General features: G+C 36.8%; 1 protein-coding gene across 1 annotated transcript in view; it reads left to right on the top strand.

Annotated features, from left to right (window-relative positions):
• The window catches only part of DMXL1 (Dmx like 1), a 142,879-nt gene that overhangs the window by 101,985 nt on the left and 21,583 nt on the right, over window positions 1-19,311 (top strand). Inside the window, 5 exon segments of the mRNA XM_060171294.1 lie at window positions 1,265-1,350; window positions 3,849-4,050; window positions 6,537-6,654; window positions 14,007-14,069; window positions 18,402-18,488. Of these exon segments, the coding sequence (XP_060027277.1) occupies window positions 1,265-1,350; window positions 3,849-4,050; window positions 6,537-6,654; window positions 14,007-14,069; window positions 18,402-18,488 (556 nt within the window).

A 19,311-nucleotide genomic window follows, 5' to 3' on the forward strand; every position in this document is an offset into this window, starting at 1 on the left:
CCCCCTTTTGTTGCCCTTGTTGTTGTAGCCTCGTTGTGGTTATTATTATTGCCATTGTTGATATTGTTCATTGTTGGGTAGGACAGAGAGAAATGGATAGAGGAGGGAAAGACAGAGAGGGGGAGAGAAAGATAGACACCTGCAGACCTGCTTCACTGCCTGTGAAGCGACTCCCCTGCAGGTGGGGAGCCGTGGGCTCGAACCAGGATCCTTACTTGCACCACATGCGCTTAACCCACTGCACCACCCGACCCCCTAGCACATTGGTATTTTTCTAGACTCTTATTTCCTTGGATTCTTCACACAGTAGGTAGCATACTATATATAATGTCATTATTATTTATTTTATTTAAAAAATCATTCTGGGGCAGTCAGGGGCATACCACGTTAAGCACACAAGGACATAAGATCGAGCCCCAATCCCCAACTGCCATGGGGGAAGCTTCAGGAATGGTGAAGCAGGGCTGCAGGTGTGTCTCTCTAGCTCTTTCCCTATCTCCTCCTCCCCTCTCAATTTCTCTCTTTGTCTATCCAATAATAACTAAAGAAAAATGTTTTTTAAAAAATGAATCAGTCTTGGGAGTCGGGCCGTGGCGCAGTGGGTTAAGCGCACGTGGCGCAAAGCGCAGGGACTGGCGCAAGAATCCTGGTTCAAGCCCCGGTTCCCCACCTGCAGGGGAGTCACTTCACCGGCGGTGAAGCAGGTCTGCAGGTGTCTATCTTTCTCTCCCCTCTCTCTCTGTCTTCCCCTCCTCTCTCCATTTCTCTCTGTCCTATCCAACAACAAAGCAACGTCAACAATGGCAATAATAACCGCAACGAGGCTGCAACAACTAGGGCAACAAAAAGGGGGAAAAATGGCCTTCAGGAGCGGTGGATTCATGGTGCAGGCACCGAGCCCAGCAATAACCCTGGAGGAAGAAAAAGAAAAGAAAAGAAAAAAAAATCAGTCTTACTGAGTTACATTCCATAAGAACAATGGGCTACCCTTTTCACTTTTTTTTCTTTCATGTTTATCCTAATATTCTGTGGTTCAAAACTGTATTTGGCTAGTGTTTTCCTACTGGATAACTTGATTGTTTTCTATGCTGTTACTAATGTAGATAGTGCTAACATGAATAATTGTATGTATATAACTTTTAATTTTTTGTGGAAGTTTATCACAGTGAATCCATAACTGGAATTGTCAGTTTTAAAGAGTGATAAACTCTTCTAAATCCATAAGGGCATTTTTTTAAATATCCTATTGTTACTTGATTTTTAGTTGGTCATTGATGCGCTTGGCAATGGTGCAATTGGTGCTCTCCAATTTGAAGACTTTCTATCCTTTTGCAGGCCATGATCTTGCAGGTAATAATTATTCTATTTTATTTTTAAATTTTGATTATTTATTATTGAATAGAGACAGAGAGAAATTGAGAAGGGAGGGGGAGATAAAGAGGGAGAGAGACAAAGAGACACCTGCAGCTCTACTTCACACTCACGAAGGTTTCTCCTACAAGTGGGGACAATGGGCTTGAACCTGAGTCCTTGCACACAGTAGTGTGTTTGCCTTACCAGGTGCACCACTACCTGGCACCAGTAATAAATATCTTAGCATGAGTCATACTAACGTTGTTGACTTACTCATTTGTATTTTTTTTAGTGGTGGAGAAATTTATAAGCAAATCAAGCATCTATTAATGTATGTGTCGTACTGTTTTCAGGATAGTATTCAAGAAAGCAGGGAATGTCATATATACCTGATAACATTCACCATACTTAGAATTCTTGCTAAAGCGTTGATTACTTTATAGTTTGAGCATATGAAACTAAGTAAGTATGAGAATGTGTTAAGCACTAAAATAAAGGAAAGCATTTGTATAGAACAGAAAAGAACACAACACTATACCAAACAGTTCCATGTGGTTTGTATCTACATGTGCAACAAGGTAATACTATATTACCAGTTTAACAGCAAATTATTATGTGATTGTACTGGAATGATGGAGAAAGTAGAAGTTTAGCCTTGTATTTCCGTAGTATCATTTCTAAAATTGAAAAATCAAGAATTGTCAGTATAAGCATAGATTTTCAGAGATATGAAGCAGGAGTTTCAACCTGAAAGTTGAAAGTGGGACCGGAACTAATTTATTAAAGCATAGAAGAAGAAATAACTAAATTTTATGGTATCGCCTCAGTTTTAAAAAAGTTTTGTTTAGAACTTTGTGGTGGGTGTTTGTGGTGGGAACTCTATACCATAATCTTAAACTACTGCAACCTACTATTAATCACAAATAAAAAATGCTGAAAACAGTTTTTTTTTTAATTATATGCTGTAGAAATTGAACTGAAACAAAAGTTTAAAACAGGGCCAGGAGTTAGCTCAGCAGGTAGAAAGCACATTTGACTGTGAATGAGATCTTGAGTTTGACACCATATGGGAACAACAGAGGGACCTCCATGGATCACCTGTCCTAAGGATATAGAATTTCAAAATTGCCTTCTGGAGTCCACATGGTAGTATTGTACATGCACAAGGCCCTCAGTTTATTCTCTGGCACCACATTTAAAAAAGACTGGTTTTCGGTGGCCAGGTGGTAGCACAGTGGGTTAAGCGCATATGGTGCAAAGTACAAGGGCCAGCGTAAGGATCCAGGTTTGAGCCCCCAACTACCCACCTGTGGGTCGCTTTATAAGTGGTAAAGCAGGCCTTTAGGTGTCTTATCTTTCTCTCCCCCATCTGTCTTCCCCTCCTCTCTCAATTTCTCTCTGTCCTATCCAACAAGGGCAACAAAATGGGGAAAAAATGGCTTCCAGGAGCAGTGAATTTGTAGTGCAGGCACTGAATCCCAGTGATAACCCTGTAGGCAAAAAAAAAAAGTTTTCATGTTTAAAAAAAAGAATACTTTTCCATACTCCATTTCCAGTGACCTTTTTTTTTTTTTCTTTCTCTTTTGGTGAGCCCAGAGTGTGTGTGTGTGTTGTGGAGGTAGGGCGGGGGTGGGATGGGGTGGAGAGACAGATAGTAGACACACCTGCAGCACTGTTTCACTGCTTGTGAAGCTTCCCCATTTCCAGGTGAGCACCTTAGCTTGAACCCAAGGTCACTGCACAGGGTAACATGTGCTCTACCTGATGTGCCACCACCAGGTCCCCCCAAAATGAGTCAGTGCGTTTCAGTTTTTCTTTTAGACATTTTTGCAATAACCAGATATGTTGTTTTCATGTGAAATTAATACAATAAATTACATAACAAGAATTTAAATAAGTCATAAATATTATTCTAAGTTCTGGTAGCAAAGCTATGGTCTATTTTTTACTTCAATTGTTTTGTTTTTGTTTTTCCCAGAGTGCAATCCAGCTCTGCCTTATGGTAATGATGGGGCTTAAACCTGGGAACTCAAGCCTTTAGGAATAAAGGCCTTTTGCATGACTACAATGCTATCTCCCTGACTTGACTTAGGTTTTAATGTTATATTTTGTTTTTGTTCTAGGCTTCCCAATTAAGTTAAAATTTGATGTTAAAATGTATGACATTTTTAAATTATTAAATATACCAGAACACCACTGTGCCATTTATGGTATTCTGTTGGGTTTTGTCTTTCTTTTTCTCTTTCTTTCTTTTTTTTTTTTTCTTCCTTTCTTAACACAATGCTAGAGCTCAAACCCAGGGTCTAATGTATGCAAGGCATGTACTTCACCACTGAGTCAGTTATCCACCTCTATCATTTTCCTTTTTCAGTCTTTTTTATTTCTGTTTCCACATCTCTATCAAAATGTGTTAATACCTTCTGTCAGTCATTCTTAAAATTGAACACATCTTTTTACTACGTTAAGGTAAATGTAGGTCAATTTTCCCTTTTCAGAGCTTCCAGTTAGTTCACCACTATGCCATGCAGTTCTAAAAACTCTTCAATGCTGGGAACAAGTTCTTCTTCGAAGACTTGAAATTCATGGTGGGCCACCTCAAAACTATATAGCAAGTCACACCTCTGAAGAGAGTTTGTCTGCTGGCCCTGCAATTCTCCGCCACAAAGCTTTGCTAGAACCTACAAACACTCCTTTCAAGTAAGTTTTCATATACATTAACATATACATATATAGAGAAATGCATAAATATATGTAGTTTCTATAGAGATGGAAATTGAGAGGGAAAGGGAAGGTGGATGGGTGGAGGGAGGGAGAGAAGGAAAGAGAGGGGGAGAAAGACAGAGACACTGCCGGTGGAGACCTAGAGCTTGAACCTGGATCTTTGTGCATAGTAATGTCTTCTCACTCTATCAGGTGTGCCACTGTCTGGCCTCCTATTTATATTTAAAGTATGAGTATTGATACATCAGAGTATTTTGATAGTTTTTTTTTAAATTACTAGTGATTGAATGATTTACAAGATTGTTAGATAACAGGGGCACAGTTCCAGAGAGTTACCACCACCAGAGTTTCTTGTCCCCTCCCCTCCATTGGAAACTTCCCTATTCTTTATCCCTCTCTGGGAGCATGGACCTAAGATCTTTATGGGGGGCAGAATCCTTACAGGCTTCCAGGCTTCTTTAACTGCTTCTCTACTAGACATGGACATTGGCAGGTTGATCCATACCCCAGCCTCTTTCTATCTTTCCCTAGTGCTGTAGGGCTCTGGAGAGGTGAGGTTCCAGGACACAGTGGAGAGGTCTTCTTCCCCAGGGAGGTCAGGATGGCATCATGGTAGCACCTGCAACTTGGTGTCTGAAAGGCAGTAAGATATGAAGCAGGACAAACTGTTCAACGAACAGGAACCCAAAGATAGGAATAGAGCAAATGAAACTAGGGGTCTTTGTGTGGGAAGACGCTAGGAAGTCTATTTTAGGTATGTTCCATGTGGCTCATGAGTTTAGTAATTTTGTCTGAGCCCGATAGCTAACACGCAGATGGACTAAAAGTATTATCTGGGAAGATGATGTCAGAGTTTAGAATAGCCCTAAGAAACTGGATTAGGGCAGAGAATAACTCCCAAATATGAGAAAAGTATATAAATACCATTAACTGTTTAACCCCACCGATCTGACGTAGGGCCCATGTCTATTCGTATTTAGCACAGGAGCCTATGTAACCTCTAAGTTGTGAGATAGTTTTTAAAGAAATTTCAAGGAGTCGGGCAGTAGTGCAGCGGGTTAAGCACACATGACACATGACGCAAAATACAGGGACCGGCGTGAGGATCCTGGTTCGAGCCCCCAGCTCCCCACCTTCAGGGGAATTGCTTCACAGGCGGTGACGCAGGACTGCAGGTGTCTCTCTTTCTCTCCTCTTCTGTCTTCCCCTCCTCTCTCCATTTCTCTGTCCTGTCCAACAACAACAATAATAACTACAACAATAAAACAACAAGGGCAACAAAAGGAAATAAATTTTTAAAAAAAAAGACATTTCATCTATGTTTAGTTTGCTGTTCAAGGCTCATATACATGTCTCAGTGATGCATATTGTAGTTCAGAAGTTAGTAAATAAATTTATTACAAATCTCCAGGTAATAGTTCAGACTTTGCAGAGACCATATAATCCATTTTTGAAAATGTTTAACCCTGTTGTACAGTGAAAGCAACACTAGACAATAAGTAGTTGAGTAAACATAGCTTTCATAGGGTAAACCTTATTTTCTCTTGAGAAAGGGAAGCAGGTTGGATTTGACCTGTGATCTAACATTAACTGACACACACACTAGATAAGTGCTATTTAAAATAGCTAATTTGCAAACTGTTATACTACAGAGGTAAAGCATTTACATCAAAATGTAAATCAGTGCAGTGCTTGCATCTAGAAAGTTTTGATATTTAAAAAAAAGAAAAAAAGTTACCTGAACTAATAAGTGTTCTTGGAGGTCTTGTGGCATACTTGCTATTTATTCTTTCACAAACTTTGGCATCAATCTGAATTAATAACTAAATAGTATGGACTGATATGTGTCTGTGAGTAATACATCAAGACTTCTGAATTTCCTTTTATTATTATTAATGATTTAATAATGATTAGCAATATTATAGGATAAGAGGGGTACAATTTCATACAGTTCCCACCACTAGAGTTCCATATCCCCTCCCTTCCATTGGAAGGCTCCCTATTCTTTATCCCTCTGGGAGTATGAATCAAAATTCTTAATGGCGTACAGAAGGTGGAATGTCTGGCTTCTATAGTTGCTTCTTCTCGCCTAGATTTCTGTTTTGTTAGATATCATCATCTTAGATGATGAGTTAGCAGACCTTATCTGAATATGGATCCAATTTCTCCTGGATTTTATAAATGAACTTTTATTGAATCACAGCCACAATTATTAATTTTATTGTTACCTATGACTGCTTTCCCTTTACAGTGCTAAAAAATTGAACAGTGCTAAAAAGCCATGTGTCCAACAAAATCTAATCTATTTACTATTGGTCCTTTAAGAGAAAGTTTACCAGTTGTTGTCCTAGATGATATGTTCTGACTCTAGTTAATTTATTTTTATAAACATTAATATAGCACCAAGAGAGTGTTGTTCCACTAATCAGGTATTTCTGAAGTGCGTAATACTGTCTCTGTAGATCCAAGCACCACCTGGCTCTGTCTGTGAAGCGACTCTGGCAGTATTTGGTGAAGCAGGAAGAAGTCCAGGAAACATTTATCAGAAATATATTCACAAAGAAAAGGTGTCTAAATGAGGTGTGTATAAGTTAAAATTTGCTTTCTCTTTTATTATTATTGAAGTCCTTTGTATTATGTAACTGTAAAGAGTACTTTCACTTTGTCTGTCCTATCAAATAACAAAATAAAAAGGAGGGAGAGATAGCCACCAGGAGCAGTGGATTTCTCCTGCAGGCACCGAGCCCAAAAGTTTAATTGGAGTCAGGTTTATATACAGAACACTTTTCAAATATTTTCTTTTTATTCTGGTGATGATGCTTAACACTTCTTAACGAAATTAAAAATCAATTTAGAGTTATACTGTGACTAGTTGACTACACCTTGATAATGCTTTCTTTTCCATTTAATTCAGTGCTACTAAAAAGTACTAGATCTCTGATAGAGAAATTGTACCTGAATGTAAATTAACATTTTGCTTCCTTCTTTGAACTAGTTTTTCTGTCAAAAATGTAAGCAATAACTTAACCTCTATAGACCAGTAAAAAAAGAGCTCAAGACTGGTAGCTGGTATATTAATAATACTTTGAGGAGTGTCAAATGAGTCTGAAAAGATTTTCTGAAAGAAGGAGGGAAAAGGGAATTTTTTCACTTGAAGAAACAAAGAAATAAAACGGGGTCTTACTATATGTTAGCTAATGAAAAAAAAATAGCACAAAACCTTAGTAGGAGCCATCATTCACTATTTGTGTGATTATGGAAGTTTCTTTGAATTAGTCAACCCAGGAAACATAATATATGGTTTTCTTGCTAGCTTAGAAGACTTTTTACCATATGTACCTTAATTTGACATGAAAGTTCAGGCAAACAATAGATAATAACAGATACTATACAAATAGGCCTATTTTTACTTAACCTTATGGAAGATGTGTCTTATTTACTTAGTATATGGATTATCATTAAAACATTTTCGGGCCGGCATAAGGATCCCGGTTCGAGCCCTGGCTCCCCGCCTGCATGGGAGTCACTTCACAAGCAGTGAAGCAGGTCTGCAGGTGTCTAGCTTTCTCTCTCTCTCTGTGTCTTCCCCTCCTCTCTCCATTTCTCTGTGTCCTATCCAACAACGATGGCAACAATAACTACAACAATTAAAAAAAAAACAACCATTTTCGGGGCCTGTATTGAATGCCTGCCCCCGCACCTGCTGGTGAAACTGGTCTTCAGGTATCTATCTTTCTCTCTCCTCTGAATTCCCTTTCCTCGTTCAATTTCTCTATGTCCTCTGGGGGTGGAGGGAGGAAATAAGAAAAAAAAAAGAAAGATAAAATGGCTGCTGGGAATTGTGGATTTGTAGTGCCAGCACCAAGCACAAGTGATAATCCTGGTGGCAATAAAACAAATAAATAAACATTTTTAGATGTGAGTATAAAAATTGTGAGTTAGTTAAGAGTCAGGTTAACATGTTTACTTGTGCACATTTTATTTTTTTTTAAATTTTTTATTTAAGAAAGGATTAATGAACAAAAACATAAGGTAGGAGGGGTACAACTCCACACAATTCCCACCACCCAATCTCCATAATCCACCCCCTCCCCTGATAGCTTTCCCATTCTCTAGCCCTCTGGGAGCATGGACCCAGGGTCGTTGAGGGTTGCAGAAGGTAGAAGGTCTGGCTTCTGTAATTGCTTCCCCGCTGAACATGGACGTTGACTGGTCGGTCCTTACTCCCAGTCTGCCTCTCTCTTTCCCTAGTAAGGTGTGTCTCTGGGGAAGCTGAGCTCCAGGACACATTGGTGGGGTCTTCAGTCCAGGGAAGCCTGGCCAGCATCCTGGTGGCATCTGGAACCTGGTGATTGAAAAGAGAGTTAACATATGAAGCCAAACAATTTGTTGAGCAATCATGGATCCCAAGCTTGGAATAGTGGAGAGGAAGTGTTAGGGGGGTACTCACTGCAAACTCTAGTGTACTTCTGCTTTCAGGTATATATTTTGCAGTAGTTTATGGATACGTGTGCACATAAGCTCTCTCTCACAGAAACTGGTGTATATCTAGGTTATGGGACTTTGTTAGAAAGTGAACTACCTGAGATGAAATTAGAGTGTACTATAAAAGGAAAGGTCTCACCCGAGTAATGAAGTTGAAGGGTTGTCATTCCACACGTGAAGTCTCTGGACACAGTCTGAGGTGAAGCATGTTGAGGTGGCAATCGTTGCGTTGCTTAGGTTGTGATCGGCGGATGCAATATTATTTGGTTTGGATTGGGAGATGCATACGGGAAAGTGGGCCCTATCCAAGGGTTCTAGGACTGGGGGAAGTAGGTGCTTTATAGTGGAGATGTGAGGTTCCTGCTGTCTTAGGGTTCAAAAAGACAATCGATAGTTAATGTTATCATCACATTATTTGGTAATTGGGTTAACTTTGAAAATTCCTTTTGTTATGGTTTGCTGTACAGTATCCAGTATCTTGTATATAGCTGTGCTATTGGATGCTTCTAATCTACTTGGTCTAGGCTTTTGAGAGAGTCCGCATATCAAATACACAGCCTATATATTAAAAAGATTCAGTTTGTGTTATGAGAAACTTTGAGACATACAATTGATTTTCCCCCTCTCATATTAATTAACTACTGATTTATATGTCTACATTTTGCTAGGAGTGTACATAAACACCATTCCCACTACCAAAAGACTGTGACCCATCCCTCCCGCCCACTCCCACCCCCCACTGGCCCAGGAAGCTGCATGTCTACCCCTCACCACTGGGTTTTTACTTTGGTGCCCTACTTACAATTTGATCAGGTCCTGCTTTTAGTTTCCCTCTCAGATCTTCTTAGTCAACTTCTGTTGATGAGTGGGATCATCCCATACTCATCTTTATCTTTCTGACTTAGTTCACTTAACATAATTCCTTCTAGCTCTGTCCAAGATGGGTCAGAGAAGGTGGGTTCATTGTTCTTGATAGCTGCATAGTATGTGCACATTTTATTTTGTAGTTGTTGAAATTACAGATTTGACTCAAGAACACTCTAAAATAGTACTACTGCAATGTTTCATATCAAAAGCATTTGATTTTTTTTTAATTTTACTTTATTTTGAATAGAGACAGAGAGAAATTGAGAGCAAAGGGGGACAATAGAGATACAGAGAGACACCTGCTTGTGAAGACACTGCTTGTGAAGCTTACCCTGTGTGGGTGGGGACCAGAGGCTTGAACCTGGGTCCTTGTGTAAGGTGATGTGTATGTGTCACCACCTGGTCCTTAAAAAGCCCCTCCCTTTTATTTACCATACTTGTTAAAACATTTTTTGTCTCTTAACTACTCTGCATAGGAATATACAAACTTAACATAGTACTTTTAAGTACAAAATCATTTCCTAGAAACATTGCCATATATTTACTTTGATGACAGTTAATAAAAGTACAATTGTACCTCAAAATGTTTAGCTCACTTAGGGACTAGAATCATTAAGGAACTAGTATAGCATAAGTAAATTAGAATGAAGATTAGTAGATAAGTGCATACAACTGCACCTTTTAAATCTGTTTCATTTTTAGATTTCTTAGTAGTTTCATGATGAGCTTAGTAGTTTTGTGATTTAAGGTGTGTTGAAAATTTAAAGGCTTTTTCATCAAAACCCTGAATATAAATGTTAATAAAAGCTTTATAATTGTTAGTAAGCTAAGTATATTCTAACAATTTCTGTTTTTCTATATGCAAAATGAGAACAATACTTATTGTGCAATGTTTGGACCAGTAAACTTAACTTACTTAAAACCTGGCACAGGCGGGTCGGGTGGTGGTGTACCTGGTAGCATGCACAAAGACCCAGTTTCAGGCTACCAGTCCACACCAGTATGAGGAAGACTTCATGAATGGTGGTGCAGTGCTGCAGCTGTCTCTCCTTCTCTGTGTCTTTCTGTTTCTCACCTTTGATCAAAAAGGGGAAAATAAATAACAATTTTTTAACCCTGGCACATTTAATGATAGTTATTAGAAATTTATGGTTAATGATTTTTTGTTTTATTATTAATTTTTAAAATTATTTTTAATGGATAGAGATAGCCAGAAATTGAGAGGGCAGGGGGTGATAAAGAAGGCGAGAGACAGAGATAACAATTGCAATACTGCTTCAACACTCGTGAAGCTTTCCCTCTGCAGATGGGGACTGGGGTCTTGAACTTAGGTCCTTGTGCATTGTAACATGTGTGCTCAACCAGATGTGCCACCACCCAGCTCATTGTTTTATTCTTGATTGTGATACTCTCAAAGATTCTTACATGTTGATTAAGTTAAAGGTATATGAAAATAACAGTGTATGATAAAATATAGATTGAGTAGAGTTAAATTCACTGGGTAGTTAACTGATGTTTGTTTGACTAACAAAATTATCTTTCGTCTAAGTTTTTAATAAAATGATGGTGGTACTTACATAGTTAAGTCTAATTCACTGATATTCAGTTGACTGTAAAAATAGATACATCACTTGCCCTATATTTTTGGTTGGGAGAGTATGGAGCAGTTTTTAAAAGTATTGTTTCTTTACTTCTTTAAGTGTTTGAAAGTGAAGTTTTATGACTTACTTGTCTGACATTAATACCCTAATGTATCTTAGAAACTTTTTGTATAATGTACTTTATTGGACCAGTATTTTAAATAATAGAATATCTCCTTTGTTGGTATTTATAGATTCTAAATCATTCTGTCCTCCCCCCCCCAAAAAAAAAATCGAAAGTTCACATCTTTGTCTTCAATTTCTTACTCTATTTTCTTTTATTTTCTGAGAAGAACTTAGTCTTGGTTCTATTCTTTCTTTAGCAAGTGTAAATACTCCCTTTCAAGCTGGATGTGCCTCTGTGCAGTTCTTTGTTTCTATGTTAAAAAGGAATCTTGATAAATTGGGGATTAAAACCCTGGAAATCATCATGTTTTAACTGTAAGGCTTTCCTGAGAAGTAAAATAGAATAATTTAGACAAGAGGGCTAGAAAGCTAACTCACCAGTTAGGGCAATGTCTTGCCATGCATATAACGCAGGTCCAAGCCAGTACCCTCATGGGAAGTATGATGACATAAGAGTTTGCTATGGTGGCTTTACCTCTCTGTGTGTCTCTGTATCTGAGAAGCAGTGCACTTGTGCATGTTTGAGACTTTAGCTCCACAAACAAAATAGGAACTTAGGGCTTGGGTGATAGTGCATCCAGTATGCACAAGGACCTAGGAGATAGGTCACTCAGTAGAGTGCACATTTGACAGTGTTCTAGAACCTAAGTTTGAGCCCTGGTTCACCATATGGGAGTACCTGCACAGAGCAAGCCTCATGACTGGTGTGATGGTGCTGTGTTGTTTTTCCTTCTCACTATGATTTTTCTCTCACCCTCTATTATATGTGTATATATATATATATATATATATATATTTTACATGCACACAAGATTATAAGATAATATGGGTATAATTCCACACTACTCCCAGAAAAGTTCTGTGCCCTTATCCCCCTCCAACCATAGTTCTCCCAATGTCATAGATATGGGTTGAATATATATATACTTTTTCAAGTTCATCTGTTTCAATTCTCTGTATTCCACGTATGAATGAAATCATCCCATAGTTGTTCTTCATTTCCTTACTTCACTAATCATGAGCACTGCTAGTCTCATTTAGTCCCAAAGAACACATTATAGTCCTTTTTTCCTTTTTTTTTTTAACTGTGGACTAGCATTCCACTGAGTATATATGTCCTATGAGCTTTTTAATATATTACAAGACTCAATTAGTGACTTTTTTATTCCATTGTTAAAGGTTTTTCCCCAACTCTCAGTATTCTTCATAAAGGTCCCCTCTTGCCCTCCCTTCATTCATTATTTTAAACTTTTAACCAGGAAAATGAAAAAGCACATAACAGAGAAGCAAGCGTACCTATTGGGCAAAGATGGCTGCCCCCATGTGGAAGTTGATGCTCATTTTTGTTCTTTTTTTGCCTCTAGGCTTATTACTGGGGTATGGTGCCTGCACTACATTTAATGATAGTTATTAAAAATTTATGGTTAATTATTTTTGTTTTATTATTAATTTTTTAATAATAAAAAAATCCACTGCTCCTGGAGGCCATTTTGTTGACCTTGTTGTTACTGTTGTTTTTCTTACTGCTTTTGTTGTTGGATAGAACAGAGAAAAATCGAGAAAGGAGGGGAAGATGGGGGGAGAGAAAGAGACATCTGCAGACCTGCTTCAAGCTTGTGAAGCGACACCCCCCCCCCCCCCCTGCAGGTGGAGAGCTGGAGGCTCAAATCAGTATTCTTATGCTGGTCCTTGCACTTCACACCATGTGCGCTTAACCTGCTGCGCCACTTCCAGGCCCCCCATTTTTATTCACTTTTAAGGCCCTGCCACCACTTTTATTCTGAGCCACCTACATCTATACAGCTTCCAGGTGTGCTCCCTTTTGCCTCTCCCCTCTCAGATAAGAGAAACAACACCTGACTTCTTCAGGTGTTCTTTATATTCTCTTCCCTCTTAGTGATGAGGCAAAAACAGAAGTTTCTGGTTTCATATGTTCTAAATCCCAGTTGAATAGGGTTTCAGAGCGTTTTGGTCATCTGCTAACATATTTCTCTTCTGGGAATATGGACCAAAATTCTTTCTGGTGCACATAAGGAAGAAGTTCTAGCTTTTGTAATTGCTTCTCCACTAGACATGGATGTTGCCCGGTCAGCCTGTCTCTCTTTCCCTAGTATGATAGGGCTCTGGAGAGGTGAAGTTTTAGGGCAGGTTAGCGAGATCATCTGCCCAGCAAGGTCAGAAGGTGATTGTAGTAATCTTTGCTTGCCCTTGATGGCTAATGTGAAAGACTCACCCTCTGTTTAACAAAGGAAGAAAGTCTTTTGGGAGTGTTAAGAGTTGTAAAGGTGTGAAGCCCCATGTAAACTATGATGGGGGGGGGTGGCAAAAGAGAAGAGACAAATATTGGGTGTTTATAGTATTATTCAGTCTTAAGATAACATAGTTTCAGCTTTCATTGCCAGTATTGCTATTTGAGGTCTTGCTTTTTTTGGCATAAGTCATTTACATTTTTCCAAAAATCTATTTAAAACATTTAGTGAGGATTTATATTACTTTGGCACTGATAAGTTTGAAATTTATAATATAAGATACTTTATTCTCAGTCTTGCATTTAATATCAGTGTTTCAAAATAAGTTGTTAATAAATATTTATAGTGGTGATTAGTGTGTTGCAAGAAATTTTTTCCCAACTTCTAAACTTGCATCTCCTTGGATGCTTCTTAAGATACATAGATTTTTAAAGCTAATAACTTAATTCAGTATTGTTTCCTAGTAAATTCAGTTTGAACTATAAATTCTTAAAATAGCCATAGTACATTGCATGTTCTACCTCATCTTTACTCTTTGTCATGTGGTTATTCTTTTTTGATTAAGTCATTAGAGGACAACTGTGAAACCATCAAAAATTCTATGATGAAGGAGCCAAACATCAATAAGGTACAAAACATCATTCAACTGAAATTAGAAATTGCATTCTCTAATAAGAAAAAACATAATATTTGCATTTTTGCTTTGGACTGGAATTTGTTTCCAATTAAGTTCAATTCTATATCTTAAAATTGCATGTGTTTTTTTTTTTCTTGAAAAGTTACATACAGTCATGTTTTTGTATTGTGACTAAGAGAATGCAGTTTTAAAGGGAGTTGAATGTATCTTATTTTGGCAACAGATTTATTCCTAAATAAATACAACTAAAATTTTCAGAAAAATATAAATAGCCTTTATAGAAGTATAACTAGTAGTGTTATTTCTACAAGTATCATTTTTTAACCTAAGACTATGTTCTGTGGGAAAATTTTCTTAAAATACATCAAATATCATTATATAGTAGTTACTGGTATAATCAGCATATAGCTCATGTGTGCATACTAAGTACACAGTACATATGAACAAAAGATGAGAATTTGAACAATTATAAATTAAATGATCAGTGATCACACATCAAAATTGACCTATTTTAGGTTCTTGTGTTTTTTTTTAAATTTTTAAAATTTCTTTATTGGGGGAATCAATGGTTTACAATTGACAATAAAATACAGTAGTTTGTACATGCATAACATTTCACAGTTTTTCACATAACAAACAATTCAGCCCCTACTAGGTCCTCCTCTGCCATCATGTTCCAGGACCTGAGCCCCGCCCCCACCCCAAAGTCTTTTACTTTGCTGCAGTACACCAACTCCAGTGTGTGTGTGTGTATTTTATTCTATATGATTCATAGATATTAGGCTGTCTTGAATAATTTCTAAATTTCTAGGATGTAAATTTGTCAAAATATTTCTTTTCTTTTTTTTTTTTTTATTGCGGGGGTTCAGTGCCTGCACTATGAATCCACTGTTCTTGGAGGCTTTTTTTTTTTTATTTCCCTTTTGTTGTCGTTGTTTTCATTGTTGTTTCTGCTATTATTGTTGTTGCTGTCATTGTTGTTGCATAGGACAGAGAGAAATAGAGAGATGTGGTAAAGACAGAGAGAGGGAGAGAAAAATAGACACCTGCAGATCTGCTTCATCGCCTGTGAAGTAACCCCCCTGCAGGTGGGGAGCCAGGGGCTTAAACAGGGATCTGTAAGCCAGTCCTTGGCACTTTGCGCCATGTGCACTTAATCCGCCAAAATATTTCTTAATGGTTCTAATCCCCACCTCTTTTTCTTTCTCAGAAGAATGTTTTGGTAAAATAGAATTTTAATTTTAATTTCAAGTATATATAGTACTACTAGACATTTTGCAAAATATAAGTAGTAGTTCATATGTTTGTAATGACCTTTGAGTGTTTGGAGAGAACGTAATTCAAATGCAATCCTTAGCTAGGTAATTACTGATTGTTATGGTCTGTGCTTTATCAGAAATTCTTATGAAAAGATTTTTGAACTTCCTTGAAATACTAGAAATCAAAACGATGCATTTCTGTGTCATTTCACTGCATCTAAATGCAGTTGCTTTCTTTGTTTAACATCATTAACCATCTTAACATTGGGTCAGAAATGTCCAAGCATCTAAATGCAGTTGCTTTCTTTGTTTAACATCATTAACTATCTTAACACTGGGTCAGAAATGTCCAAGCTACCTACTACAGTTTGATTTCAGTTCTTCTTACAGTTGTATGTTAAACAGTATACAGGTTTATAATTTCACATATTCAAAATGTACATTGAGATCATTTTTTGCTTATGTATGTAGTTGTGAACCATTGATACAATAAACATATGCCTCAGTTTGAAAACTTTAATGTCACCCTTGGTAGCCCTCTCTGCCCCTTTCCTCTTCCTCCCTGGGCAACTATCTATCAATCTCCTTCCTGATGTTATAGATTAATATGCTTTTTTAATGTTTATCCATGAACATTTGATTTCTGGGCTCCTTCAGATAAGATGACTTTGAATATTTGTATGCAGGTCTTCTTTGTTTTGGTATTTGCTTTTATTCGTCTACTTAAATGCCTAGGAATGGAAGAACTAGATCAAATAATAGCTGTGTGTTTAACTTAAAAAATTTTTTTTTCATTGGGAGATTAATGCCTTGGTCAACAGTAAATACAGTTGTTGGTACATGTGTAACATTTCTCAGTTTTCTGCAAAACACTCTCACTCCCAGCCTAGGACCTCCTCCACCATCATGCACCAGGACCTGAAAGCTCCCTCTCCCCCCTGAGTTCTTTACTTCGGTGCAATATACTAAACCCAGTCCAAGTTCTGCTTTGTACTTCCTCTTCTGTTCTTATTTCTCAACTATTCCATTGTGTATATATACCACAACTTTCTCAGCCACTCACCTGTTGTTGGACACTTGGGTTTCTTCCAGGTATGGTTGATTCCTTAAGATATAAGACCGGGAGAGGAATTGCAGGTTCATAGAGTGGGTCCATTTCTAGCCTTCTGAGAGTTCTCCAGACTGCTCTCCACAGATGTTGTTCTGCTGTTTTCCAAAGTGATTGTATCACCTTACAGTCTCACCCATAATATATGAAGTCTGTTGCTTTTAAACTTGTGTTTCAGTTGTTCCAAGTTTTTTGTTGTTGTTGAAAAGATGTTTTATTGTTCACCACAATAAAGTGTGGATAGTCCATTTGTGTTAGTCATTTTAGACAAGATCAGATGCATTCAAGATGGTATGACCATAGTTAGTCATATTAGGAGGTGTATTATAGCAGGTCACAATGGTTTCAGTTTACATTGAGCGTCTTACCACGTTCTTATTTGTCATTTGTAGAACTTTTAGATGAAATATCTTGTCAAACATGGTGTCTGTTTTTTACTGAGCTGTATTTTCGTTAATCAGTGTTGAGCAATTCTTTATGTATTCTAGATACAAGTTATTAATCAGATATATGGGTTGAAATATTTTCTCCTATTATCTTTTTATTATGTTTACAATGTAATTTTTTTTTTTTTTTTTTTTTTACTGTGGAAATGTCTTACCAGACATTTGTTGTCTGGTGGTAAATTTCCTATCTCCTGAAATATTTGCCTGTTCCATACCTACCACCAAAATGCCATCATTCCCACCTAGGTTATTGTGTCCACAGCCCTATTTTCATCCTCTGTCTCCTCCATTATTATCCTCAGATCTGGTGATACACCAAGATGAGTATTTGTCTTTTGCTATAGAATGAATGGGACTCATAACAAAACTGCTTCCTGTAAAATTTAGATTAAATTGTCTATTATACCTATCTACTGTTTGATCACAGAACTTGTTAGGGTTGACATTGTTTTTAAAAATGGCAATTATCATTTCTTCAGTTGCAAAATTGAAAGAGATCTAAAAGACAACCAAACAAAAGCAACACTATACAAGCCAAACTTAGAGCCACTAAAGGAAGTAATTGTGTAACATTTTATAGTAATTCGTTTTAAAAGTTTGGAGGTTAGGGGTGTAGGAATAAAGTAAAAACAGTATCCTGCATTAACAAACATTTCTAACTTTAAATAATTACTTTCTCACTGTACTTCTCTAGCTTAGTAAGTGTTTATTATATACAGTTCTCTCTCGCTCTTATTTTTTTTAAGATTTTATTTATTCATGAAGATAGAAGGAGAGAGAGAGAAAGAACCAGACATCACTCTGGTACATATGCTGCCAGGGATTGAACTCAGGACCTCATGCTTGAGAATCCAACACTTTATCCAGTGTGCCAGCTCCTAGACCACCAGTTCTCTCTTTTGATCCTATACCTCCTATCCTATCTGGCAAGCAGAATATCAATTATAATTATAATATCAATTATAATTCCCATCTCTAAAGTATAGTGATTTAAGATTTGTGTAACTACTAAATTGATTAATGACTTGGGGAAATGATAGTGCATTTCAAAGTTTTCAGTTTTATAAAATGTTACTTCTGACTAGTAATCAGTAAATTACATTCAACTCGTGATACTCAACATGTCCTATATATATAACCTGTGAGCTAAAAAGGGTCCTTATATTTGTAAAATATTTTTAAAGGTAAAGAATATGCAAATAAGACCCTGTGTGATATCTCATTTTAATAATTAGTGTTTTGATTATTTGAAATTATTAATTGCAGCTAAGGAAGATAAGCAATTAATGAAATTTTATATTATACTCATTATGTTAATGCAAGTTTGAAAAACAGTTGAATGTCTTTCTGACAAAGGGTACTTTGCTTTAGGGATAATTAACATGTTAAAAAACATCTTTAAAGTTAAAATATCTAAAAGGTTTCTTAAAATTATGTACATATTAAATTACTGGTTGGTATATATTGTTTTATTGTTATTAAAAAGCATATTTTCTTTGCCTTCATTTAGATTGAAGCAGATTTGGGGTATCCTGGAGGTAAAGCAAGAATTATTCACAAGGAATCTGATATTATTACAGCCTTTGCTGTTAATAGAGTAAGTACTTAGTTTTCTTTTCTTGAATTACTCAGTTTACATAGTCAGAGAATGTTTCCTGACTTGTTTTATTCTGTATCAGTATTTCTGTTTCATAAACCTACTTCCCACTCCTTAACTATTAAGTTTTTTTTTCATTTTTACAAAATAATTAGTTTGGTTTGTATTTTATTTTATTTTTATTTGGGGTAAGAGTTAATGTAACAGTTAATGGTGTTTTACTACTGAAGAGAGATGTACCAAATTTTTATGATGTAATGGTTTGTTTTTTTTTTTAATAGAGACAGAGAAGGCAGAGAGAGAAAGACCACAGTATTGTGATGTCTTCTTATTTTTGTCAAGAAAATTTGAAAAGATAAAAAACTGCCTTTTGGGTTGCCAAAGAGAGGTATGTGTGAGCGAGTGAGTGAGTGTGTTTGAGAGAGAGAGAGAGTTTAATAGTGAGTTACAAAATAATAGAATTATAGGGAATATAGTTCCACACTGTGCGCACCACTGTAGTTCTGTGGCCCACCCTCCCAATTATAACCCAACCTCTAACACCTGCTTATAAGGTGTTAGAGACAGTTTATTTTACTTTTTTTCAAGTTCATGTGTTTTAGTTCTCTAGTTTCCACATATGAGTGAAACCATTAGTAGTTATCTTTTATCCCTTGACTTATTTCACTAGGCATAATCACCTCTAATTTCACCTATTTAATCCTGAAGGACACAATATCATTTTTTTATTGCACAGTACTATAAGCATGTATACATTAACATAATATATTAGTATATATCATGAAATATTATATTTTCTCTTTGCTGTCTTTTATTTTCTGTT

This window comes from Erinaceus europaeus, chromosome 2, assembly GCF_950295315.1.
Source record: "Erinaceus europaeus chromosome 2, mEriEur2.1, whole genome shotgun sequence".
Classification (NCBI taxonomy): Eukaryota; Metazoa; Chordata; class Mammalia; order Eulipotyphla; family Erinaceidae; genus Erinaceus; species Erinaceus europaeus.